Source organism: Falco naumanni, chromosome 1 (genome assembly GCF_017639655.2).
Source record: "Falco naumanni isolate bFalNau1 chromosome 1, bFalNau1.pat, whole genome shotgun sequence".
NCBI lineage: Eukaryota > Metazoa > Chordata > Aves > Falconiformes > Falconidae > Falco > Falco naumanni.
The window spans coordinates 66,271,075-66,296,786 of record NC_054054.1 but is presented as its reverse complement, the minus strand read 5'-3'; the positions used below and the strand labels follow the sequence as shown (position 1 = coordinate 66,296,786).

General features: G+C 39.7%; 2 protein-coding genes across 3 annotated transcripts in view; both read left to right on the top strand.

Moving 5' to 3' along the window:
- The window catches only part of LOC121082723 (transmembrane protease serine 11E-like), a 41,541-nt gene extending 39,514 nt beyond the window's left edge, over positions 1–2,027 (top strand). Inside the window, exons 9-10 of the mRNA XM_040582389.1 lie at positions 174–316; positions 1,866–2,027. Coding sequence (XP_040438323.1) covers positions 174–316; positions 1,866–2,027 — 305 coding nt within the window. The remainder of the gene's footprint in view (positions 1–173; positions 317–1,865) is intronic.
- Positions 2,028–8,026: 5,999 nt separating this feature from the next.
- Positions 8,027–25,712, top strand: part of UBA6 (ubiquitin like modifier activating enzyme 6) — a 32,035-nt gene continuing 14,349 nt past the window's right edge. Inside the window, exons 1-19 of one of the 2 annotated variants that reach the window (XM_040597142.1) lie at positions 8,027–8,510; positions 8,609–8,728; positions 10,797–10,868; positions 12,282–12,376; positions 13,185–13,213; positions 13,988–14,082; positions 14,605–14,716; positions 15,818–15,898; positions 16,444–16,566; positions 18,417–18,540; positions 19,725–19,828; positions 20,622–20,684; positions 21,687–21,763; positions 22,431–22,497; positions 22,907–23,050; positions 23,735–23,802; positions 24,081–24,159; positions 24,354–24,434; positions 24,805–24,882. In XM_040597142.1, coding sequence (XP_040453076.1) covers positions 10,828–10,868; positions 12,282–12,376; positions 13,185–13,213; positions 13,988–14,082; positions 14,605–14,716; positions 15,818–15,898; positions 16,444–16,566; positions 18,417–18,540; positions 19,725–19,828; positions 20,622–20,684; positions 21,687–21,763; positions 22,431–22,497; positions 22,907–23,050; positions 23,735–23,802; positions 24,081–24,159; positions 24,354–24,434; positions 24,805–24,882 — 1,461 coding nt within the window. In that variant the 5' untranslated portion in view covers positions 8,027–8,510; positions 8,609–8,728; positions 10,797–10,827. The remainder of the gene's footprint in view (positions 8,511–8,608; positions 8,729–10,796; positions 10,869–12,281; positions 12,377–13,184; positions 13,214–13,987; positions 14,083–14,604; positions 14,717–15,817; positions 15,899–16,443; positions 16,567–18,416; positions 18,541–19,724; positions 19,829–20,621; positions 20,685–21,686; positions 21,764–22,430; positions 22,498–22,906; positions 23,051–23,734; positions 23,803–24,080; positions 24,160–24,353; positions 24,435–24,804; positions 24,883–25,712) is intronic. The other variant, XM_040597153.1, reaches the window with a different exon arrangement.

Genomic DNA, 25,712 nt, shown 5'->3' with positions numbered 1-25,712 from the left:
AGTTCCTAAGTGAGACTATGAGTATGTCGGTTTTCCTTAAGGGCCTAATCTAGACAGATCAATAAGAAAAACCTCCACGTTAAACCAAGTCAAGCTGGTCCTCCATAAAGAGAACCTTAAATGTTTTACCTGTATCCTATTTCTGTTGATACCCGAGCTGTATTTTCCCTCAGGTCCAACTCCAAATGCTCTTCAGGAAGCAACAGTGAAACTTATTGACTCAAACACTTGCAACAAAAAAGAAGTGTATGATGGGGACATAACACCCAGGATGTTGTGTGCTGGATACTTGGAAGGAGGAGTAGATGCTTGTCAGGTAACTGTAGCTGAAAATTAGAAAGGAAAACTTTATAATCTCCAGTATCTGATTGGCCAGATCTTAACTGATGGTGTATTAGTCCTTTAAACAGGCTCCATTCAAACAGGAATTATGTTGTAAAATGAAATAGCATTTAGTACATATAATTTAGCACATAAAACCCATACTAAGAGAGCTAAATTAGTATTATATTTAGAATTTAAATCTTTCATAGCATGAAATGACATTCTTATTCTATAACTCAGAATAGCCACTACAAGACCATTTGCTTCTCATGATTTCTTGTGTGTAAATCTTAACAATTTGCTTGCAAAGTGGTATGACAAGACATTGACAGAGATAATAAAAGCTGAAATAGTAAATATGAGATAAAAATTAAATGTCTCAAGTAGCCAAGACCAGACATCTGTGCAGTTGGGAAGGAAAAAGTTTAAGAATGTAGCAGTTAAGTTGCCAGCAAAAATGCACTATGACTCATTGAAATTAAGTTCTGGACTGGATCATCTCAGAACAGATCTGTTGTGATATGATCTTTGGTGATAGACTTGGATCAGTTGAAGGAAAACTGTCAGAAGAGAACTATAAGGAAGATAGCTGTAAATGGAATGGTAAGGATACATGTGTTGTGCAGGTTTGCAAATGTTGCAAGGAAACGCTTGTGTTAAAAAAAAAAATATTCCCATAATGATAACTTTTAAAAGGTAAATTCTGTTTATACTGTTTGCAAAGAATGTTCTCCTAAGTGCTGTTGTAAACAGACCCTTTCTAGAATTCCAGTCCTACAGATTTAGGCCCAAAGCAAAACTCCCTGCAGAGTAAGTTGCCGAGGCTCAATTTCTCTGCTCCTGTCTGGCTCAGCATTGAACAGACCTGAAGACAAGGGTGCAACTGCTGTTTGTTTCAGTAAAGTATTTTGGCGGAAGATGGGGAATTTGTTCTGTTGTGTGAGGATTGCCTTTCAGCCTGTAAGGTTTCCAGTTTAACTGTTATTACTATGTCATACTACTAACAGTGTCTGAATTCAGCCTTTGAAAGTGGCTAACATCTTCAGGAGATAGCATCTAATTAGAGGTTCCTGATTAAATCCTTGTTGAAATGTTATTGCTGCAAGTGACTAAAAATTTGTTGAAAGAATAGTGGTTACTCTAAAAAGAAAAAGTTCTTGTTGGGTCAGATTGCTGCATGTATTTGTGTTTCTCAACTTTGTACAAGGAGGAAGACGAGGCACTTGGGAAGCAGCATGTCACAAAACAGAAGTCTTTTGGGGATTTTTTTTGGTTTTGCTTGTTTGTTTTGTTTTTTAACTGTACAGCCACAGAGACAGGTCAGGAGGTCTCATGGCAGACAGGAAAAAGCCACAGACTTCAGACTCAAGTTTCAGGAACAACCTGGTTTCTGCACAAATGGCAGCTCTTGAAATAACACTTCCTTTCTTCTCTTATTGGACATACCCTCTTGTCTATGAAGAGAATTGTATTTTTCCCTTCTGATCCATGAAATCTTTTTTCTTTCTTTTTTTTTTTTTCTCCCTCTCCTCTTTCTCTAGGGGGACTCTGGGGGACCACTGGTTACTCCAGACTCTAGACTGATGTGGTACCTCGTGGGAATAGTGAGCTGGGGAGACGAATGTGCCAAACCAAATAAACCTGGAGTTTACACACGAGTGACTTATTTCCGTGACTGGATTACCTCAAAAACTGGCATCTAATTCCAAAATCAAAAATTGATTTAACTATATAAACTACACGTATCTCATATTTGTCTGTAATTCTGAAAAGTTATTTTTTTAGTATATATATTCCTATGTAGTTTTGATTGAAGCAACCTTTGCCTGCAGCAAGTGCTATCTTTGCAGTCAGAGATCCTAACCCCTTGTGAATTTATACTAAACACAGGAGATTGCTTGCCTCATCTTTGAGCCTTGAAACGTTCTCACTTATCAGGAATTATGAACTGACATCATTAAACTTAAAAATTTTAAAGCTACCAATTTACCTGGTTTATAAATACAAACATTTTCCAGGAAAGAAAAAAATAATAATTTTTTCTTCAGATATGGCTGAGGTCTGAAGCTGAACCTTCTTCCTCCAGTGAAGCAAATGCTGTCACAGCTGTGTTTGTAACAAAGCGAACCCTTGATTATTATTCTTGTTAGAGACTGTCATCTGTACTGACCACAGCCGAGACCCTGCAGGCTCACCCTGCTCAGTAGCCTTGAGAGCTAACAGTGGGTCAGCCAGGACTGAGGGTAGGTCTTAGCTAAGGAAAAGGAGGATTTCTGTGCTTGCAGTAAGTCGGAAGGGAAATGAGAAAAGCCTGATCTTATTTCGAAGCACATTCATAACGGGAATTTTTTTTTGTGGATTCTGTGAAGTTCAAGTTACTTGAAAGTGCTATTGTTGAAGTGCTTTATCACAATACTGTGCTGCTACTTCCATATCAGTTGCCTTCTAGATCTACTCTGCTCCGCTCACAATATACTTATGATATAGAAACACGAGCTGTGCTCGAATTTGTTTGTAAAATAAGTGTGTCCTCACAAACAACGTCCCTGGAAGAAAACCCAGCATTGAAATTTGTGCTAAAGGAAAAATAAATATTCACCACAAATAAACTGGGAATTACCTTCTTCATTCAAGAAATAGAGTGCTTTTCTAAGGTCATGCCAGCCAGTGGAAACCACCTCACTGCAAAGAAAGCAATTAGTGATACTGTCTTGCTTCACTGATGAATTTGTCTCTGCCATGAATGAATATGGTCCTGTCTTATGAGGCTGAAGAGTAATTTCATATTAAATAACAGTCCCGATAAGAACTTCAGAGTAAATGCAATCCTTATACACCAACTGAGCACTTTACCTACCTCTGTGCATGACATCTAATGGAATGCTGATGGAAGGGAGTCCAGTGCAGTGACTACTACTGTTCCTTAGAGCCCAGGTCTTCAATATGAGGATCCAAAATGTCACTCCAGTACTGTCTCCTGCAGTCTTTGAACGGCCACTGGACTGCTTAGGCTGTGAATGCAGGACTCACAGGAGTCTGTATGAGACGTGAAAGAAGCTGCAAGCCCCACAGCTGAACCTACTACAGCTGAAAATTTCTCTGAAGCATCCTGCCTGCCCTTCTGCTCAGAACTGGGTCCCTCCTCAGCCTTCCTACTGTGCAAGCTGTCCAATAATCAGCATCCCTGGGAATGAGATGCTCGGTATTTCTTGAAAACTCACACCCTCAATTACAAGTCTACCTATGGATAAGAAGCCTTGGTGGTGGAGGGGGTAGTCTTATTATTATGCTCCTTTCAGTCTTTCTATATATCTATGAATTTCAGTAAAAGACAAGATGCCTTATCTAAGAAATAAGTGTATTGAAGGTTTTAGATTAATTTTAATTTTGGAGTAGTAGAAACTTTATTCTGATTGTCCATGTGCATTATAAAATGAAAAGGATCTTGGGACAGTTAGGAGGATAGTTAAGTGCAGCAAATCAGTTTCCTTAATTTATTGATGAAGTTTGTCATTTATGCACTATTGAGTTGCTGCTATTTTTCAACTAAGAATTTACTCTGGGCCAGGTTCAGTTACAAAATAGAAACTTCATGGAGTTTTGGATTAGGTCACCTGGAAACACTGTTTTCTTGTAGTGTTCAGGTCCCCCTTTTTTGAAGCCATCCTTTGGGAAAAAAAAATACATCTAGTTTTTTGTGCCTCTTACTGCTTTGAAGGTGAAAACCATGACAAGTGTCCTTCGTTATAACCAGCTGATGAATTGCAATCAAAAGGAAACAGTAGTTTACTGTCATAGATAGCTAAGGCTTTGTTTTGCACTTATATCTGGGTTTTTTTTGCCTAGCAAATGGAGGGGCAATGATGAGGGGGTGAGGCCCGGATTAGATACAACCACTATAAACTGGTTCCTACCTCACACTGTAAGTGACATGTATATATACAATGCATTTAAAATGAGAAAGGCAGCCTTTATTTCAGATTTTCTTGTGAGAGGCCAAATACTAAGAGGTGTGTGGGAGAATGTCTACCTTACTCAGGGAGTCCTGAGCCAGCCAGAAGCACTTTTCACAAATTTTTTCGCAAACTGTCTGGCCTGGGTTTGTCTTATACTTCATGTCAGTGTTTTATTTATGAAGACTCTGTCTTCTGCCCTAGAATAAGAGAACATTGTATGATTAAAGAAAAGATTTTTAGAAACATTTTATTATTGTTGATGATAAGATTTAGCAAGGGTTTAAACAATATAAAGGTAATATGTTTCAATACATTAAATGTATTTAAAAACAATTGCTCCTTTTTTGTCCTTTTTTTTGCATAATAATAACCAAGCTAAAAATTGTATATGATGCAAAATAGACTAATCTTCCTTTTTTTGATATAAGACTATTCTAAAACTGCAGTGCTCTCTGTTTACTCCCCATCCTAGGAATTTTGCCTTTAACAATAGTTGGAGCTTTACAGATATTTCAGCAAAGACAAGGTAGGACATATGCTTTTTTAAAATACTCAAAGATGAATTTCAGTTAAGCTAGCACTATGCAAATTTGAGAATGGATCTGAAGCTTCATCCAAGAATCCAGTGCCTTGCTTCTGGCCTTGGAAAAACTTATCCTTGTAACATGGCATTCTTGGAAATTGGCTGTAGTGAGGTCTACTCAGCTGACCTATCTCTGAGATTTCTCTTGATATCTCCTGAGATTTCTCAAGCAGATTTAAAGCATAGAGAAACATCTTTTAGGCTTCTGATTATTCAAATTGGGTTGTTTGAAGCTTGCCCAATGCTAATTTTCAGCCTGGAGCATAAATAGGAAAGAAATAAGAGGCTGATTGTACAAGGCCTGATCATATGAGGACATCTGATTGAATGACAGCAATCTGTCACCAGGATTCCTTATGTAAGTAAAGCTTGTAGAAACTCCAGTTCCCTAGCTGCCGTTCCTGTTAACCAATTAGAAAGACCGAGAGCCAAAAGTTGTTATTTAACCCAATGAATATTTATCTGGCAACTCACAGCCTGTGTTAGAGATGCACGAGCACGGAAAAGCTGGCTCTTGCTTTTGGAAATGCATTCCTGCACGTCAGCGTGGATTCAGCTTGGGTAATTGGTGCCCTTGTTTATCTGGATTGGGATTTTAACAACATTATTAACATGGTTTCTAGGAAGCTGTTGCTTGCTAGAGCAGCCTTAAGTGATAAGATCCTTTGGCCCACCCCACTGGGAAGCTGCAGTCCTTTTAAACAAGCCAGCAAAGCACTCCTACACCGCATGTTGTGCCAGAAAGAGGAGACAAAGCCTTGCCAGCCAGCACCTCGCTCCTGTGAGAGCTGGTGGCAAGCCATAGCCCATGGCAGGATGTTTGGAAACCCACTGAAAGATGTCGATGTGGATTTATGGTCATTTCTGCACTGGCCTGTGCGCTATGGAATTGTGTTGGTCTTAGTCTTTCAAATAACGCATTTTTAGAGAGAAAACTACATAGAGTTTTGTCTGCTAAATTGCTTATTAACTAAATAGATCAGGGAAACAAATCCATCACATCCCTACTTTGTACCCCCCATTAAGAATGTGAAATTGTGTCTGGGAATCAGGAAATATAGAAGACTAAAAAGTGCAAGTGGGTGGGGTATTCCCAGCAGATGGAAAGGAGATTTACAGCTCTATCAGCTTCAGCTCCTTTTGAGAATATTGGGTTTAAAGATGTATTCAATACCTGTGTGCGGAATGAATCTACAGTAGTGCACATAAACTGAAGTCAGAGATTTTGGGCATGGGTAGGCTCAAGTCCAGAGGTAGTGGTGTTCTCCTGACCACAGCCACATATCACTCATTGCTTCAGCAAGTCAGTAAACTGACAGCCTTGTGTCACAGCTTTTGCCAATCTCAAAAGCCATAGCTGACTTCAACATGGTACAAATACGGAGTTTGGATTTCATTTAAAATTAATTTATTTAACCAATTTTACTAAGATTCTACAGTTACGTATAAATTTGTAAAAGAGAAGTCTATGGGGGAAAAGAAAAGTCAAATGACTCCAAATGTTTCAAATTCTGCAGTCTTGGGAAATACGAGAGAAACCCGTATATTTTTTTATTTGGTACCAGCAACGTGGAAGGCTCCTGAGTACACCTACTAATTGATGCATTTGGGAACGAGGTTCTTTGGCTTCTGGGGTAAACAGAATCTGTCCATTTTTATTTGGCAATTTATCTTAGAATGCCCATATTCACAGTTTCACTGATGGTTAGTATTTGCGTAATTACTGCTAAACTGTTCTATGAGAATTAACCCAATCTTGCTGTTTCTCCATTTAGACAAAAGGCTTATCAGTGTTCACTATTACTATGCAAAATCTGTTTCATGTGAGATGACTGCATATCAAAGTGACTGGTATCCTAAAAAATGCAATGACCACAACAGAAAGATGGTAGGTAGCAGATATATATATATATATATATATATTTCACAACGCATTTTACTGGTAAATTCTTAAAAATAAGAATTGTTAGTTTAACCTTTTTTTTAAAAAAAAGACTCATTTTTAAGGAAAGAAAAAACAAAATTAAAGGTAAAAGTAACTGGCAGAACTAAAAACTAGCAAAGTGGCAAAACTGAAGCTGACATTTTTTGCTGTCTTTAAACTCTCCAGTTCCCCCACCCCCCCTTTATAGCTGGGACTCCTGTTAATTCTGTTCATCGGGTACACACACTGCTCTTTGAAATGACTTTATTGAAATAATGGAAGTAATTTGAATTTTGCATTTTCTGATTTTTATGTATTACGTGAAAAAGCTACCAAGCGAATATCAGCCTTAAATGCCAACTCCTTTACTGGTAAGGATTGCTTTGGGCATCCTGAAGAACTGAACTGCTTTCTCTCTTTCTCCCTTCTTCCAGCCCAGCATTTCAGACGTCTGGTGGCCTCTAGTGGTTCTTTGAAATTTAACCACATCTTTCTGTGTGCGACAAAAGCTGTGGGGCAGAGAGGCGCTCTCACCCTGACCCTGCCGAACTATATAGCTCACGTTTGAACCAACGCAATGCTGTCCACCTACTTTTAGACTTTGTTACTAATTCCGTACAAAAGCTGCATGTTGGACTGAGGTGTAAATCTTGAGGAAGACGTGGAGGGTTGCTCCATCGCTGTTAGAGATAAATGCTAAAATAATGCATTGGGTGTTCACGAAGAAGAAAAAACTTGGGTCCTCTTGCCCTTGCAAGTTCCCCAAACCCTGGTCAGGACAGAGAAAAGGCTTGCTTTTTCACCACTTCTTCCCAAACCTCTACTCCTCTACAGCTTTGAATGCTCTCTAGCATTTGGCAACTTCACTCTGTAGCCCCTTTTAATGAAATTTTACCTATTTTTGAGGTAGGTGACATTTTGTTGGCACTCTCCTGGCAAGATGTGGAGACAAAGTTACCTCAGGAGCTGGGCTCAGAAGTGGCCTTGAGCGTCTGAACGGGTAATGCTTGAACCCAACGGGGATTTATTTATTTATTTATTTAGTAACGACAGGGTGTGTTACTACTTGGGCAGAAAGTTCTGGGTTTTTTAATGGCTTACTCGCCTCCCGCAGAGTACCGACGAAGGGCCGGCAGCCGCCACCACGCCGCCCCGCGGGAAGAGGCGGGCCGCGGCGGGCGGCCTTAGCCCGGCCCCTCGCGTCGGCGCAGGCGGGGAAGCGCCGCAGCACCGGCGCTGCCGTTTCCCACCCCCTTCCTGCCTCTTCCCCCGTCCCCGCCGGCAGCGCTCAGGCCTCGCTCCAACGCCAGGCCGCCGCGGTGGTGAGGGCGGGCTGCCGCAGGGCCGGGGAGGGCGGGCGGCGGGTCCCGCGGTGGTAGGCCGGGCTGCCGGGTGGCCGCCCCCGGAGCACCCCGAGAGCCGCGGCGGCAAGGTGGGGAGCTGCAGCCGGTCTGGTTCTGCTGGGGCCGGTGGGGCTGGTGTCGGCGCCGGTCGGCTCTGTTTCGGCTCCCCGCTGTGGGTCCCAGGTGCCGGTTTCCCCCTCAGCCCGGCCGGGCAGTCAGCGGCGGGTCTCGGCGCCCTCTCCCTCCCTCCGCCGAGCCTGCGTCGACTGGGATCCGCCTCTGGAAACCCTGGGTCGGTGGGATGAATCCGGGCCTCCCTGCCATCCCGTCCTGCTGAACAGCAAGTAATTAATACTGCTTTAGCCTGTGCTGGCTCGGAGGTAAGAAACGCTGTGAAACCTGCCCACTGCTGCAGCTCCTGTGCCTTCGCTGCCCTTCAGAGCATCTCAGTCCTTCGTGGTAACACGTCATTTCTCAGTTTATCCCTAGGTTATGTCCTACAAGCAGCTAAGGCTTTAGAAAATGAAGGATGTTACTTACACAGTTAAATAGAAGCCTGACATTAAAACTGGTGACATTGGCTTTTAAAAGGAAACAGGCAAGTGTATAAACGTCAAGCATCTGGCAAGAACTAGAACATAAATGTGGGAATGGCTTCTCCCCCCACCCCCTCCCCCCGGTATTACTTGCCTTTCTTTGAGACAGATTCGATACTAATTGAACTAAAATGAGAAACACAGCTTGGATGCGGGAATACATTGACAAAACTTAGCCCTAGAGCCACTTGACAATAGTGTAGCACTAAGTACTCTTGGAAGGAGGTGTTTTGCTGTACCTGATGAGTGCGCTGGCAGCAGCTCAGCTGTAACAGAGAATGCAGGAGGAGAACAGGGAATTGATAAATATATTGGAAAGAACCATTGTCAAATGGGTCTGTGTGATACAGGTGGAGAGGGTTCTCCTGTGGGTTGATCACACATCCTTGTTTACAAAAGGCTGTTTTGGAGAGCATGCTGATTTGAGATGGCTGTCAGCAACCACAGCAGAGAAAGCTGGGTGTTTTTATCCAGGAGTGAATCACCTTGCCTACCTTAGTACCACAATCTGTTTATGTTGGACAGTCCCAGAGTGTCTGTGCTGTTTGTGGAGGAATGGAACTGCTTGGGAATAGCTCAGGGCTGTTACGAGATGGCACTGGCTTGCTTTGAGGGGAACTTCCAGTCTTGCATCCCAGGTGATGGCTGAAATGAAGGATTTTACCTAAGCAGGGGACTGAAGCCCATGGCTCACAGCTGAGGTGTGTTGCTCTCTGGCTTGAGATCTGGGTCCTATGATGATCTAATAACATGGGAATTGCTTGTCTTCAGCCCTTGTGTGAAGGCACAGGAGCTGCACTGAAGTGACTGATGGTGTAGATTGTGATGGAGGTGCCTCATGTTGACTGTCTTGTGTGCTAGTTTATGTGTAGGAGCTAGTATCCGCACTGAGGAAGAGCTTAACTGGTGAGATTTGTGGCCTGTTTTCAGTGTAACTGTCCCTTTTTGTGCTACTTCACTTTCTAATTCAGCCTAAAAAAATCAAAAGGACAAATTTCAGGTCAGAATGTTATAGTCTCCAAGTTATGACAGGCTGCAGGTGCCACTGTTCAGAAATGTTAAAATGCTTGCCAAAACCATCTGAACAGTAAATAGGAGTTAACCTTTTGGCAAGATTGCCTTGAAAGCTGTTTTAGGGTATATCAATGCTGTCAGAGAAAAAAGTCTTTAGTATGTCAGAGCCTTTACGTTTAAGTCTCTTAGGAGAAAGGGTTGTCACCTATGTCTGGTTTCCAAGGCAGTTTGTAGGGAGTTGAAATAAGAGATGCACCTTCCTAGTAGTAATGAGAACTGATGTTCTGGGTCAGACACGGAGTCTGTTTTGCTCATCCTGTATTTGGTTGCGGTCACCTGTCTGGTCCAGGATGCACCGGTTCCCAGCCTGCCTAACTAGAAACAAGGTGCCCAGTGGCAGTTTGTTCCTAATCCTAGTGCTTAGTTATCACTAAAGTAACTGAACAATGAAAAAGTCTTTGCTAATGATTTAAGGCCTTAATAGCATAAATTAGTTTTTTTCTTAAAATTCTATTGAACTGTTTAACTTTAACTTAGTTAAATGTTGCATTAATTTGGATCTTTGGGCATTGATTTCTTTGGTTAGCTAAAAGAGTAACTTGTCTCCTAAGGATTTTCAATTAACATGGAAATAATACAGTGTAAATAACCATTCCTAGTCATTCAGGGTTCTCCTGTCTTCTCTTCAAAAAAAAGCAGCAATCGGGTAGATGCAACTCAAACAGCTTGGAGCTGTTAATATAAAATGAAATTGTACTTTTAGCAAATCTAACTGTGGCAAATACAAAATTCTTGCTTCTCCTCCGTAGGGAAATTAGTATGTGTGTATTTTGAAAACATTTATTAAAGGTTTGGGGGTCCTTGTCTTCTGGTTCCTATGTGTTTTAATTACCTAGATGCTGTGGTGTTCTATAGGCTGCTTAATGTTCCAAGTGATTGCTGTGTGACATGACTTTTTCTGTTTTCCAGTTCTTCGGTTGAAGAGTTGAATGGGGTGGGCAGGGGGGGACAACTGTGAAATTACATACAATGTAACCAGATTATTTCTTTTTGTAGCCTTTCTAGTATAAACAAATCACATTGCACCATGGCGGCAGACTCTATGGAAATTGACGATGCTTTGTATAGGTAAGAATACCTGATTTTTAGGCATTGCTGGTTAGGTAAAGATGTGTGTACTTGCGCTGCTGTGACTCTCCTTTTGTAAGGCAAAACCCCCAAACTGTTCAGCAAGTGAAAGAGAACCCACATCTTGCAAAGTTAACAGTGACAACTGGTTGAATTGAAGATACAATCCGTCTTGTTGTAAAACTGTTACTTTATTGGTCTCAGAACAGGTATTTTCTGACCATATTAGTATTACACCAGTAAAAAGCATAGGCAAATACTATGGAGTTGTACAAAATTCCAGTAGTATCAATAATGTGTGCTTTCTTGGAAAAGAAGGATAATACTTCCTCGGTTTATAATATGGATTTCCTTTCTGCCTTTAGCTGGTTTCCCCTTTGACAAAGTATATATTCCGCTCTTTCTTGCTCTTCCTCTTCTTTCACTGCCTTCTTTTTTGCCTTTCTTCTCAATATTATGTAATATATCTCCTTCATAATTTCATTTATTCCTCAGTCTTTGCCATACTTCTCTGTCCTCATGAACATCACCAGTATCTCTGTTATCCTACAGACTTCAAGGTGTCGGGGGTTTGGTAGATTTTCTTTAAAAATATTTCTTTATTTTTTGGATTTTAATTTGTTAGTGGGAGTGGCTTGAAATCACTTGGCATGGCAATAATTCAGAGAGGCTGTACTGGAACAAATAGTATAGTCCCTGGAAAAACGTGGTGGAGTGAAAAGCTTCTTTATATATTAAAAATAAATAAATCACCTGTTTGATAAACAAATAAAAGCCTTCTTTTTAATTCAGTGCAATGCTTCCTGTGTTGTATGTATCACTTTACTTTTTGGCACTAGTCTTATGAAAGTTGTACTTTTCCTTAGTGGAAAAGGTATTATTTAGAACGGTTTAATTGTATAGTTGGAAACAGAGTGTTTCAGAGCTCAAGATCTGACTACAAAAGCTGCTGCTCCCTCTGGTTTGAACATTTCTGATAACAATGAAATTCTTTGGCATGCTTTTGGCTTCAATAGTTAATTCCAAAATTCCTAGTATCCTGAATAGGTTTTACACCGATTTTAAAATTATTTCTCTTGTCTAAAACCTGGCACTTAAAAGGTCTGTACTAAATGCATTTCACTATGGATTGTAAATGCAAGTATTACATTCAATGGATATTTATTTCCTAAAGTGCTGTGCAGTTCAGATACATGAATGTTATGTCCTCAGTTGTTTGTTGAATGGGGGGCTGGTAAATATAACTGTGCATATTTAACGAGACACACACTCACCTGCAGGACGTGGTATTGAGGATTAGAAACTGATTGGGTTGAAAGAATAACTGAAAATATGTTAACTTTTTTGGAAATAATGGAATTTTTCACTGCTTTTGTATGTATCTTGTTTGATTGGGATTTACCTTTACTGTAGCCGCCAGAGGTATGTTCTTGGAGACACAGCAATGCAGAAGATGGCTCAGTCCCACGTATTCCTGAGTGGTATGGGTGGTCTTGGTGTGGAGATTGGTAAGTTAGGTCATTTATTTAAGCAGGCACAAGTGTGTGTAAACATACTGTCCCAGAATACTTTTAAAGCTTATTTTAGATGTGATAAGCATGTCCGAAGTATCTGAGTGAATTTGTATTTGTATGATGTAACGTCACAGGTACAGAAAAGATCCTGGACTTTTGTTAGTAAGCTTTTTACTAGAACAACATTTCAAATTTTACTTTAAAATGTGCTTCCATGGGCCAGATTGCTTCTTAGGTGAAGGTTGAGGGTGGATAATCAAAGGTATTCCTTTAGGCATCTGAATCAATGTAATATAGGAACAGCTATAGCCTGAATTATCCCGATGTAGGAAATGGGGGAGGCACGGGAGAGACGGGTAGAAAACATGCATCTTCCACTCAGTTGCACAACTGCCCTGGTGCAAGACACTCCTTAACAATTCCCCTTACTCTGCGAGCAAGACTTGTGCTGGCTGGTTCTTACCTGGGGTGTTACCCTTTCAGTTGGTTGTAATGGTACTCTGCACCAGATCCTACAAGAGAGTCATGGGGTTTTGCAGTTTATTGTCATTAGTGTCTCTGTAATCACAGTTGTGAGTTGAACAGCTGACAAATGTAGGGAGCCTTTTTAACCTTGCTCATGTTACTCTGCTTTCAGTGGTGCTGTAGAATGCTTGAGCCAAATGTAAGAGAACAAACGCTTAAGCTGGGAAGTTCTTAGCAATGACATACTGTTCTTGTCCACCCACATAACTATTCAATTACAGATTTGCAAGAAACCTGCAACGGTCCCTCTCTCTTTATGTTTTGTTTTGTTTTTCAGCCAAAAATATAATTCTGGCTGGGGTTAAGGTATGTAAAACGGTTCTGTTGTTGGGTATTCTTGGGTGAGCAGGAGAAAAAGGGACAACGCTACTAGATCGCCAATCTAAAGTTTCTTAAGATGTCTTTCAGCAGAAGGATCACAAAGCATTTGAGGACCTGGGGGTGAAAACTCTTAATAATCTGGGTGTTCTAGTGATATGGTTGGAGTCTCATGTTAATGTCCACTGCACTCTGAAATACCTCATGTAATATTTTAGCCAGTTGCTGATCAGACGTTGAATCCTTTTGTGCAGAGTGGGCTCTCCTAAATGAAGTGGTATAAACTCAAAAGCCAAACTATTCAAAATATGTTATCGTAATCTGTCATTCATCAGAATCCTTTTGTGTAGACATTGGAATGGTTGACTGTTTTAATCCTTGTGCTGCTAGGATTAATTCTACTGGGCAGAAATATTTAAAAACTCTTTTCTTCCTATTAGAAAAACCTTTGTTTATAATTTTGGGAGTGCATTAATTTACAGTTCACAATTGTCCCTTAATCGCAATGTGGCAAAAGTCATCCTCTCATCACTGCAAGCTGGGAGGAAAATGCTTAATGAAATGTATATGGCAGATGCTTTTCTATCTTTCAAGCAGTAAAAGTTTTCTTGGAAAGGGGGTTGGAGGAACTTGTTCTTTTATGTGGTACAACTAAATCTTCTGCAGTCCTCCAGCATTTTATGTGGGGCTTAGTCTGTATTTTTGTGTGCTATGACCATGTACACTTTTTCCAGTAACAAGTTTTTTGCTGAACTTTCTTAGGCTCTTACAGTTCATGACACCAAGCAGTGCACGAAATGGGATTTGGGTATCAACTTCTTCATCCATGAAGATGATATTACCAGTCAAAGGAACAGGTTAGTGAAGTCTTTGTGGAAAGGGAGAACTGTACTTGACTAGGAGTAACAGTTTCACCATCAGCAAAAATAACAGTTCATTGTTCAAGAGCTGCTAATACATCTCAAATAGTTGTTAAACCCTTTCTCTGGAATTATTTGCTTTGAGTGCAATGCCCAGATAGTATTAGGAGAAGTCTAGGTTTGGACTGGAGTTCTGAGTCAAACATCTGACTTCTTGCAGCTGGAGGCTTGTAATATAAGTTTAATAGTGGTGGCCAGGGTGCCTTTCTTCCTTGGGTTTTTTCAGCCATCTGTGTGAGACTAGAAAACAGTCCTGACACCAGACTATCAGTAAGTTCTGTTGTGTATTGGACAGAGCTTTTTTCCTCAGACCTACTTGGAATTTAAGTGTGAATAAATGAGTTGGTGGTTGTTGTCAGGAGACTTCCTGAGGGACTTTTGTAGGGCATGTGTGAAATTCTGTATTGAAAATACAATTTTGTAGATGCATAAAAAACTTGCAAGTTGTTGTTCTTTCAGGGCTGAGGCCACACTTCATCATATTGCAGAACTCAATCCATATGTCCATGTAGCAGCATCAACTGTGCCGCTGGATGAAACCACAGATCTATCTTTTCTAAAGCAGTACCAGGTATGTCACTCTTAAAGCAGTTGTATGTGGTATTTTGCTCGGAGTAACCAACTTGAACTATTATTTTTTTTAAATATAAGTAAATAAATTGAAAACAAACTTTACAGTACATTTTGAGATGATGTAAAGAAAGAAGTAGGTCTTGTGTTTGGACTAATGAAATGGTGCTTGCTTTTTTCAAGACTGAAATGGTGGTTTTGTGTTCCTAGCACTTTCTTATGACATTACTATGGAATTTACTATGACAATAAATAGCTAAATGAGGTTGCTATACAATTTTTTTATTTGTTTGTTTGAAGGTGAACCTGTCACTTTTTGTTGCAGCTACATACCACATATGTTCTACATGTATTTTGTGTGCAGTATTCCAGGCAGTAGAAACTCGGGCTATATGATTAGAAACATCATTTCTGTATGTATCTAATGAAACATAAACTCCTCTGTGGTGAAATGAGGATGTTTTGAGTTGTTCAGTCATCTGTCTGCTGCCTGTGTGCATGGCTCAGTCTGAATTGGGAACTTTTACTGTGGGGTATTGGTTATACCCAAGCTCACCAAGTTTCTGAATGCCTCGGCTATAACAAGCCATGTATAACTGAATGGCATACAGTGCATATGCTTTATAACCCAATACTATCCTAAAATTTAAAAGAATGCTTGCAGAAATTTTATGCCTTCAATTTGCTAAGCACCAGTACTTAAGACTTGTGCAGACTTCTTGGTGCACACTGAGTATCATTTGTATTTGTTTTGCTAACTTGAATCTTAGAATTAATGATCCACATTTTCTCTGAGATTATCCATAACTATTTTCATAAGTATATTCCAATTAGGTTTTGAGTTTCACAGCTGCAGTTAAAAAAAAAAAAACAAACTGAGAATTTGCTGTTCCTGCTCTTGTTCATCTTGTTTCCAGAACCTGTGAAACGGTAACCCATCTGTTCTAATGTGTAATGAGAAAACTGACTCAAAACACATCTGTGATGTGTGTCAGAAAGGAATCGGGACACCTGAGTAACTACTGTTAGAACTACTTTTTCCATCTCCTGAAGATGTTGATTGCTTTGAGTGTCTTAAATTTATTTCTGTTCTTGTTCACAGTGTGTCATATTGACAGAAGTAAGTCTGTTGCTGCAGAAGAAGATTAATGACTTCTGTCATACTCAGCAGCCACCTATTAAGGTAACAGAAAAAATTAAACACTTGATTAATTCGTACAGTGAACGTTTGGACCTACATGTTCTATCCGGAAATGGAGAAAGCTGGTTGAGGTTTATAGTTCTATGCAGATAGCATGTTGATGGAGCAGTGTGAGTTTGGAAGTATGATGCTGCTAGTCTGTACCTGTGTCTGGTGTTTTCTGGATACCAGCCCAGATAACCATAGATTGGTTTTAAAAATAATCTGTTAAAGAAATAGTTTTCACTGTTAACTCATAATTGTTCTGAAAAAAACATACTTGGACTGAATGTAACAGTAGTAGGAATGGCAGTATTTCACTGTGTACTGGGGTGATCCCTGTTTTTTGTGTAGGGTTTCAGAAATGCTTATGTGGGTTCAAAGCCTGTCATGAGTGCTGTGCTATATAGTCAGTGGCCTGGGTGCACATGGCAGGTTTCCACCATAGAAGTTAAACCTGCTAGCCTTGAACAAGGTTGAATGTCAGAGGTCATTCCTTTGGCTTGTGCTGTTTTAGGGATACTCATAACTCTTACTTTCTTCTGTAGTTCATCAGTGCAGATGTATATGGAATATGCTCACGTTTGTTTTGTGACTTCGGTGATGAATTTGAAGTGCTGGATACAACAGGAGAAGAACCAAAGGAGATCTTCATTTCAAATATAACACAAGTAAGGGATAGAAGTTGTTGTGCTGCTTAAACTTTTCTTTTTTTTTTTTCTTTATAATGAGTTGTTATTGAGTATGTGACCAAACAGAGTGTTTCACTTCAGCAGCCTGCTAAGCAGTTGCAAATTGGCAGTACAGCAGAGGCAAATAGAGTTACTTTGTTCTGATGTCTTCATCAAAACCAGTCAGTGATGACATGCTAACATTGTAGAGTGTACTGATGCCTCCAGGTCATTACTTATAATGTAACATCATAACATTGAGATGTAGGGGAGAAGAGGACATAGCCTTGGTGTGGGAATAGGGTAAGTCTTCTAAGGAAACCCCAAAATGGGCATGAAAATAGCCCTTTTTTATGAGAAACCGCAACACATATAGAGGAGCACTACAAGGATCAAGGGGATCGAGAGCCTGTTTTGAAAAGAAAATTTAAGGGTTTGTTTTAACCTACCAAAGCAGAGGCTACAAGAAGAGGATATTATTGCTAATATTTCCAGTGCAGAATGTTAGAAAAGATGTCCATTTGATTTTATTATTGTTTTATAAATGAAAACAACTTTAGCTTCTCCTCTCAACTCTGGAAGTCCAGACTATAACCTCACTCATCCAGTAGCAAGTTTTTTGTCATACCTTCAGTCTAGATGTAATAGTAACCAAACTTTCTAGCTGGAGGGTTTGTATAGCAGATTGGGTTTGAGGTGAATTAAAACTCATGATACGATGATTTGGGTAGCCTGGCCTTTGGTATCTTTAAAAGGGAATGGGTGACTTGATTGTTCTCATTAATTACATAAAGAGTACACAGTTATGTTTCATGACTTGTGCTGATAGTCTGCCAAGTCAAGGGATGAATATATATCTGTATATATCTCCTGTGATTCATAATCTGGTATTTGAGTTGTATCTTGCTTCCACTCTCTGAAGTGTAAAACTGATTGGAATTACAACTCAATACTAAAACCACCATCAAATGGCTGTTCTTGTCCTGTGGACAGGGTTGAGGTGGCCTTCTGTCTTTAAATCAGAGAAGAATTTTCTCTGGTCAACTCATTTGCATTGTCTATGCCACAGATAATGTAGTCCACTCTGAGTTTTATGCTACTTTACTGAAATCTTTCTGATACTGGGAGCTCAGGAAGGGATGGCAGTAGATTTTACAGGCCAAGCTTGCTTGCAAATCCACTATGTTACAACCTGAGCTGCACCACAAGGTGTTAATGAGTTGTCCACAGACAGCAGAGGGGTCTCTGTGCATGGGAGGTTGGCATGATGTCCTGTAACAGGATGAGATGTTGTCTGAGATTCTTGGAATTTCAAGCTTGTTTGTTTGTGAATCCACTTGAGGCTGTGGTTTTACTGTATTTAAGGATGTCCAACTTTGTAAGCTTCCTAACTTTCAAGAATGAGTTTGGGGTGTCTTTTTTAAGGAGATCAGTTGGAAAGGAAGCATGGAGTAATACGGACCATTTGCAAGACTTAATTCCTTAACATCTGTGAAAATTTCTTTGTATATATAATCTATATTTGCTTTGGAATAAGGAGATAAATTTGTTACTACTTCAGAACAGAACAATGAATTTGACTGCTAAGAACTAACAAATAGAGTTTACTAATGTGCTGAAAACTGTAAAAGGTAAAAACGAGAAAACCTGTGTTATGAGAACACTGATAAACTGAAAATAACAGGACTGGAAAAAATATCACAGACAACTCCCTTGTTATGGCAGAACTGAGGTGCTAGAAGTGTTAGAGGCTGCAGTTTCAATAGGCGGAAAGTCACACTATTGTAGACACATAGCTTCTTCACAGAAGATACCTTCCTCCTTGCTAACTTGGCCGTTTTTGCTTTCAGTCAAATCCTGGTATTGTCACTTGCCTCGAAAATCATCCACACAGGCTTGAAACAGGACAGTTCTTAACCTTCCGGGAAGTTAATGGAATGTCATGCTTAAATGGATCCACACACCAAGTAACAGGTAAACTGTTGTTGACTCATTTGTAAGGTGTTTATTTTTTGTCCTGTTTTAGTTCACTGTACTGTTAGTTACTGTAACCATAGGAGTACTGGGTTGTGCAGACCTCCCGTGAGCTCGCACCAAAAAAATTGTGTTCTGGTCCAGAGGTCATCCTAGTGTTGTCTTGACTCCAATTCCATTTAGTAAAGTCTTTCCAAACTCATCTTGCTGCTTAAGGTGCAGTAGAAACGCTTCAGCTAGTAGAAATGAGCTGACAACCTCTGAGGTTACTGTCATCAGTTTGCTGACAAAACTGTTCCATTTTTTGGAGGGTCCCTGTGCTTTTGTCAAGGTTTTGGACTAAATTAACACCACTTGGTGTTTCACTGTTTGCCTTGTAGTTTTTTGGGTAACAGTGTAAGTGCAGGGATGCACTGACATCACTAAGCATGCTTTTGAAGTGATTCTTATGATTCATGTTTACCCTGCTTTGGTCTGCATCATGCATGTCTCAAGGCATCCTACTTGGTTCCTTTTGGATACCAGGAACTTGCCCAATTCCCAGGTCTGACTGCCTGTTTGGAGCAGAAGAGGGGGTGAGTGTGGGTGTTTGACTAATTTTGTGGTCTAAGACAAAAACAGTACCCTTGAAACATGATTCCTCTGGACCCTTTTGCTAGTGCTGATACTGTGTTCAGTATCTTAATCACGGCTCAGCTTTTGGATTGAGTTTTGCATGAATTAACAACTTCTGTGTCATCTTGATTTATCTGAATGATACACCAGGTGGTATGAGAGGAAATGCGACTTATATACTCCAGCTACCCTTTCTGACTGCCTGTTGTTCTAGTCATGGGGCTAAAATCCTGCCCAGAGCAGTATACTGGACATGGTTGTGCACTGTCTAAATAAAACTGAGAGTGACTTCATTTTTGTTAAAGCTGCAGTCATCAGAATTCTTGTTAAATCTGCTGCCACTTCAAAAATATTTCATAACAAATAATGTGAAACTAATACTTTAGCTCAGAAACTGACAGAGGGGGACAATCCTGTTAGTAGGAGAATCCGCTGTGTTTATGCAAGGTTGCACACTAGTAAATTACAGCATAAAAGGCATTAGCAAAACCCTATTTATTGCATGCAGAATTGTAGTATCCAGTGACGCTTCTAATTATCAGTTACTGTTTATTGTCTTCTCTTTTCAGTGGTGTCACCTTATTCCTTCAGCATTGGTGATACATCAGATATGGAGCCTTACTTACATGGAGGCATAGCTGTCCAAGTGAAAACACCCAAGATGTTTTATTTTGTGAGTGTGTGCTTGACATAACCAGGTTCTTGATGTTAGTGGTCTGAGCACTCGAACCAGAATTCAGCAGATACGTTATTTGTTTACCTGTGATTTGGATTTACACTCATCTTATTCAATAAGATTAATGATACTGATTTACTAAACTGTAGAAAACAGGAAATACTTCAAAGTCACCTGCCAATACAGAGAAAAATCTATGGGCAGCCTATATCCCTGTACTGCTGGGGAGTTCATGAAGGTCTGCAAATATGCAGTTTCTTGGGGGACCTTCTGAGAATAAGAGACAGTTGGATGAGTTTGTATAAGAGGGATTGCAAGCTACATGATGCTGTGTACCTTTTTGGGCCTGCAGAAAGTAGATCCTGACTGTCCTCAAACATTCTTCCAAAAAGCTGGGAGCAAGGGCTAGCTGCTTCTGATATGAGAGTGCACAGCTCAGTATTGTCTCTGTGAAGCAGTAGCTTCCTGTTCTTCCTGAGTGGGGAAGTTCTACAAGCAAGCAGCCAGTTGCCTATAAAATCTCTGGTAGCTGACCTCAGAGCAGTTAAGAGATGGGTCTCGCCACTATGATGTGAAACATCTCCTGGACCAGTTTTGATTGTCAAAACTTGCAGTAGATGGTTATTTTATGCATCTTTTGTGGCATTGATAATGGAGAGTGTAATAGCAATGCTAGTAAGAAAGGATATTTGGTTCTTGGTCTCTCCAGGAAGATTATTGTTTTGTCAGGTAGCAGTGACTGTCATGTCCTTAACTGGGTGTGTTGTTTTCATGAAATCTGTTTTTCCAGGAACGTTTGGAGAAGCAGATAACAAATCCATTATGCCTTGTGGCGGATTTTAGCAAGCCTGAGGTAATTAGTATGTGGGGATTTGGGCATAAGTGCTTTAACGGTAACACTGCATTGAATGTAATCTGCAGCTTTATGTTAGAACAGTATGATTTCCTAACTATTCTGTAGTAGTTAAATATGAGTTTAAAGTATGAAGTGAGAGTGAGGTATCACTTTGTGTGGTCACACAGAATATACGTTATGGTTTAGATCACTTTAGAGGCTTGTTATCCATGATATGCACCAAGTATATTGTAAATGCATAGCTCGGCCACCTCTGCTGTTTAAAATACCAGGTTTTGCTAAGTCTTTAATTCACAGGAGTGTAAATTTTGTAAGTGACACAAGGATTTTTCCTGTATTCAATGATACTTGATTGATAAAAATCACACTGACATCACAGCTGGAATAGTAATAAAAAGGTGCTCATAGGTTGGAAAACCCGAGTTAAGAGTTTTTCTTTGAAAAAAATTTTCAGAGGTATTTTTAAAATCTGAGAGGAAGCTAGTAGTATTTGCCTTAACACAGTTTTAGGTAAATATTATGGACAAGTGAGGCATGTAAGCCTCAGGCTCAGTAAAATCTTAAAACTTAAAATTTTTCATTTAGTGACTTTTTTTATTTGTTTTATAATGTAAGGTAATTTTCTACTTGTGACCCTTAATGCTGGGCTTCAGGATGTTTGGCAAAATGCAAGGCATTCTGATCTCTAGTTAAAAAAATTATTGCATTTTCCAATTTCGGCATTAAATTCTTGTGGAGTCTCTTCAGTTGGACTTCATTGAAGTGGGTGCTGAATATGTGTGAAGGGTATTATTACTGAGTAATACTTCAGTGTTTCTACAAACTGGAATTGTGAAGTATTTCGAATTCACTTTTTAACGCTATTTAAATTTTTTTCTTGAGTGGTATGGTTAAGAGTCAAGGAAGTGAAGTGAAAACAGAAGAGTTCAAATAGTTGATTTTGTGTTCTTCAGTTTTCTCATGTTTGTAACTGCTCAACAGCTATTGCTGTCTTAACAGGCCCCTTTGCAGATCCATATTGCCATGCTTGCCTTGAACCACTTCCAGGAGAACTTTGGTCGCGGACCCAACATCGGGTAATGCAGCAGTCTTGTGTTTGCTAAGCCTTGAATCAAACAGATCTCTCCTTTTATTGTAGTTGCTGGTTTGATGTGCAGCAGGGTACTTTGTCTGTCTGGTACTTAATAGATGACATAGAAATTAAAAGTTGAAATCTAGATGAAAAACGTTACCTAATGCATGTCTGGGTTTGTAACAGGGCTTTCCCAATACAGCAATGGCACTTTCTGGGCCCAGATAGATAGAAAATGCTTCTGGAGGAAGTTCTTCTCTGTTCCATTTTTTTTTCACATTGTGGGGTTAATAGGGGAAAGTTGTTTCAGTGATTCCTGAATTATCCTGTAGTTTATGGATTTAAAAAAAAAATTCTGAAGGATTTGTTTTTCACTTCCAGTATTTTTTTTCAGCTGTAGTTCTTCATGTCCATAATTTTGAGTTAAACGAGACAAAACTACTACAAAATATAAATCTTAGGACTGGACTTGCACATGGGCTGTTTCACTGGGACTCCTGCTCTTGAGCTAACTAACATTTAGAAATGCATCTTTAATGCTCAGTGTTAAAGCCAATATAAATTTCCAAACTCTTCCTACTGTATCCAGTGCTTTTTCTCCTGTTGATTGTGTTTCTAGAAGGACTCTGAAATGTTTAAGTGATCAATATTGTTTCTACCCTGGTGTCTAGATGCCTTCAAGATGCTGAGGAAATGCTGAAAATAGCCATGTCCATAAGTGAAACACTGGAAAACAAAGTAAGTAAGGAATCATTGTCATTATGAGTCATTTTTGATGCACTAGTTTACTTGCCTAAAGGTCATGCTTTAGTTGTTGGTCCTTGTTCTGGTCTTCGTATCCACCTTTAGATGGATCAGCTAGCTTTCTGAAGGCCATGTGAGGAAACAGAATGGTGTTTCAGCATGGGTGCAACCAAATGTTCACCTGACACAAAGGCTGAATCCTGTGGCTATGTGAACCCACTTTTTAGATAAATGAATATTAGAAGTACAGGTTATACAGTGGCTCTGTCTTGGCTGGAAACCTTTTTGCTAGTCAGAGTGAAATAATTTGTCTTTTATTGAAGAACAATAATCTATGAAACTGTCAAGTACTGACTTCATGATTGAAAGGATAAATCTGTTGTCATTATGTCTTATTTTTCAGCCTCAGGTGAATGGAGATATAGTGAAATGGCTGTCCAGGACTGCTCAGGGATTTCTAGCTCCTCTGGCTGCAGCAGTGGGTGGCGTTGCTAGCCAAGAAGTCTTGAAAGCAGTAACAGGAAAATTTTCTCCATTGCAACAGTGGGTAAGGATGTCTTTGGTTTTGGGTATTTGACAGTGATGTTAGGAATGTATGGTTGTGTGTAAATGCTGTATGATCAAAATAGCCTGAGCAACTTCCATAACGGAGGGGGAGGGAAGACTTGAGACTGAATTTTAAAAAAATATGGTTTTATGTGTACAATAGAAATGCAGCCAGTTTTATTTAAAATTTCCGCTATTTGTGGTTCAGACGTTGCATTTTTTTTCCCACAAGCAAGGAGAGCGTTCAGAGCATGGCTGCAAAGATGTGATATATATAGTCCAGGTGCCAGTGTAAGCTACTGTACATATGAGCAGTGCTTTCAGACTCTCAGGATCAATGGCAGAAGAAAGTTAGATTTAAAAACTTCACAGCCTAATTTGGAGTGGTAACATGCCTGTTAGAAATAAAAAGCTTGCGGCACATGTTTCAGTGAGCTTTTTTCCCCTCAGTGTCCAGGTGCTTTTTCCTGTCCACTAAAATGCTGAACTGTAGGGAACTGAATGCTGTATAGTCTTCCACTGACAGTAAAAATTCAGTGCTTCTAAATTTCTAGGCTCTGTTGTACGTAAAAATATTTACTTTGTTTTTTAAATGAAAATAACATTAATTTTTTCCACAGCTTTTAATTGTGTGGTTTTTGGTTTTGTGTTTGTTTGTTTTTTTTTGTTTTTGGTTTTTTTACAGCTTTATATAGATATGTTAGACATTGTAACACCTCTAGAAAAAATGGGCTCTGAAGAATTTCTCCCACGGTAAATATAACTACAATCTGCTCTTTTATGTACTGTTCACATCTGAGTCTCAAGCAGACACAGAAGATATCTTTTGAAGTTAGTTTAGTGCTGTTTGCTGGAGGGACACGTTTGGAGTTGAGAATGTGTGTCCTATCTGAGAATGGGAGGAATGGGAATTGTTGGGGACTTGGTCTGATTTTTTTAGTGCATGTCAAAGTGCAGTTTGGCATCAGTGATACTACGATGATAAATGGCAACTTACTAGTCTTCTGTTTTTGTGTCCTATGCCTGCATAGGGGAGATCGGTATGATGCCTTGAGGGCTTGTATTGGAGACTCTTTGTGCCAGAAACTGCATGATTTGAATGTTTTTTTGGTGAGTATGACTGACACTGTTACACTTTTCAAATGTTTTGTCGATACAGCTAACATCCGCTGTCTTCAAAATAATGATAGCAGCCCTGATGCCACTGCAGAGTAAATGGTCCAGAATTGTAATGGGACTTGTCTATTATAACTGTCTTCCTGATTTTCACTTACATTTCTGACTAAAAATGTCATTTTCTTTAGGTTGGCTGTGGAGCGATAGGCTGTGAAATGCTAAAAAACTTTGCACTTCTTGGTGTTGGCACTGGGCAAGACAAAGGATTGGTAAGTCACCTGTTAACCTCACTTTGCTTATCAAAAAGTAATGTGAGAAGGAATATTGCAATAGACTGCTTAAAAATGTTAAAAGTCTAAGCCTTATTTCAGGTTGATCTTTGCACAGAGGGTAAAATGGCCTCAGCATAGAGTGGAAGGAGAGTGCAATTAGCAGCAGAACATGCTTGGAGCAGTCTCGCTGTATTTTGATTTTCAAACAAAATTTCATCAGTCAGTATAGGCAGAGCTGTTAGCCACAGTGGATGCTAACAGGAGTGCTTTGTTTTGACAAGTTTCTGTAGAGATTTCATCAAGATTATTGCTCTGTGCTACACTTGAATTGTAACTCCAGCTGTTGCTTTTGCCCCTTCTGACTTAGGTTACAATTACAGATCCAGACTTGATAGAGAAGTCAAACCTGAACAGACAGTTTCTTTTTCGACCTCATCACATACAGGTAGACTTCCTTGTTTATTAAACTTCTTGTTCTGTGTCCTGGGTCTCTACCAATAGCTGAACTTGTGAGTGTATGTAGTTCTGCCCAGAAAAGACTGAAAGTCTGTAATAAAATCCAGAATATTCAAAAAATGAAATATTTTTTAAAACAATACCTAGAACTACATTGGCATCCCACTTATCACTAGTATCAGTTGAGTACAATTGGCTGGTCTGATCTTGATTTATGCTGGTGTCTTTGACTAATGGAATCTCTGGAACTTGAGAATTGGATGAGGAATGCTATGTTGTATAAGAAGCTGCCATGGCTTAATATGCCAGAAATGCATTACTATACTATTGAAATTTGGGAAGAGCAAAACAAAACAACAAAAAATGGACAGCAGTAGCAGAAGTGTTCTCAACAGAAGTGCCACTGCTAATAGAACTCGACCAAAGTTGCTGTCTTCTGACTTAATTCAGTCTTCATTAAGCTGGTAAATAGCTTGGCAAAAAAACCATACATTCAGTAATGCGTTATACATAAACTGTTAATTCCTTAGCAGCAGAGAGAATATCCCTGTACTTGCAAACGCAGCATAAAATAAATAAATGTGGTTCAGATCTAGACAGCAGTGGGGAAAAGGGATTCCCCTGCCCAAAAAGCAGCAGCTGAATTTTCTGCCTCATGTTTATGTCTAGCAAATCTGGGAACAGATTACATTTTGGATGGATAGATAAATGGAAGGTGAACTCTGCCAGCTTTCAGAAGCCGCAGTCTTCAGTTCTGCTGATCTAAGTGCTGATCCCTAGATAATTGAATGTAGTATGGCTAGAAGTGTCAGGTAGGTT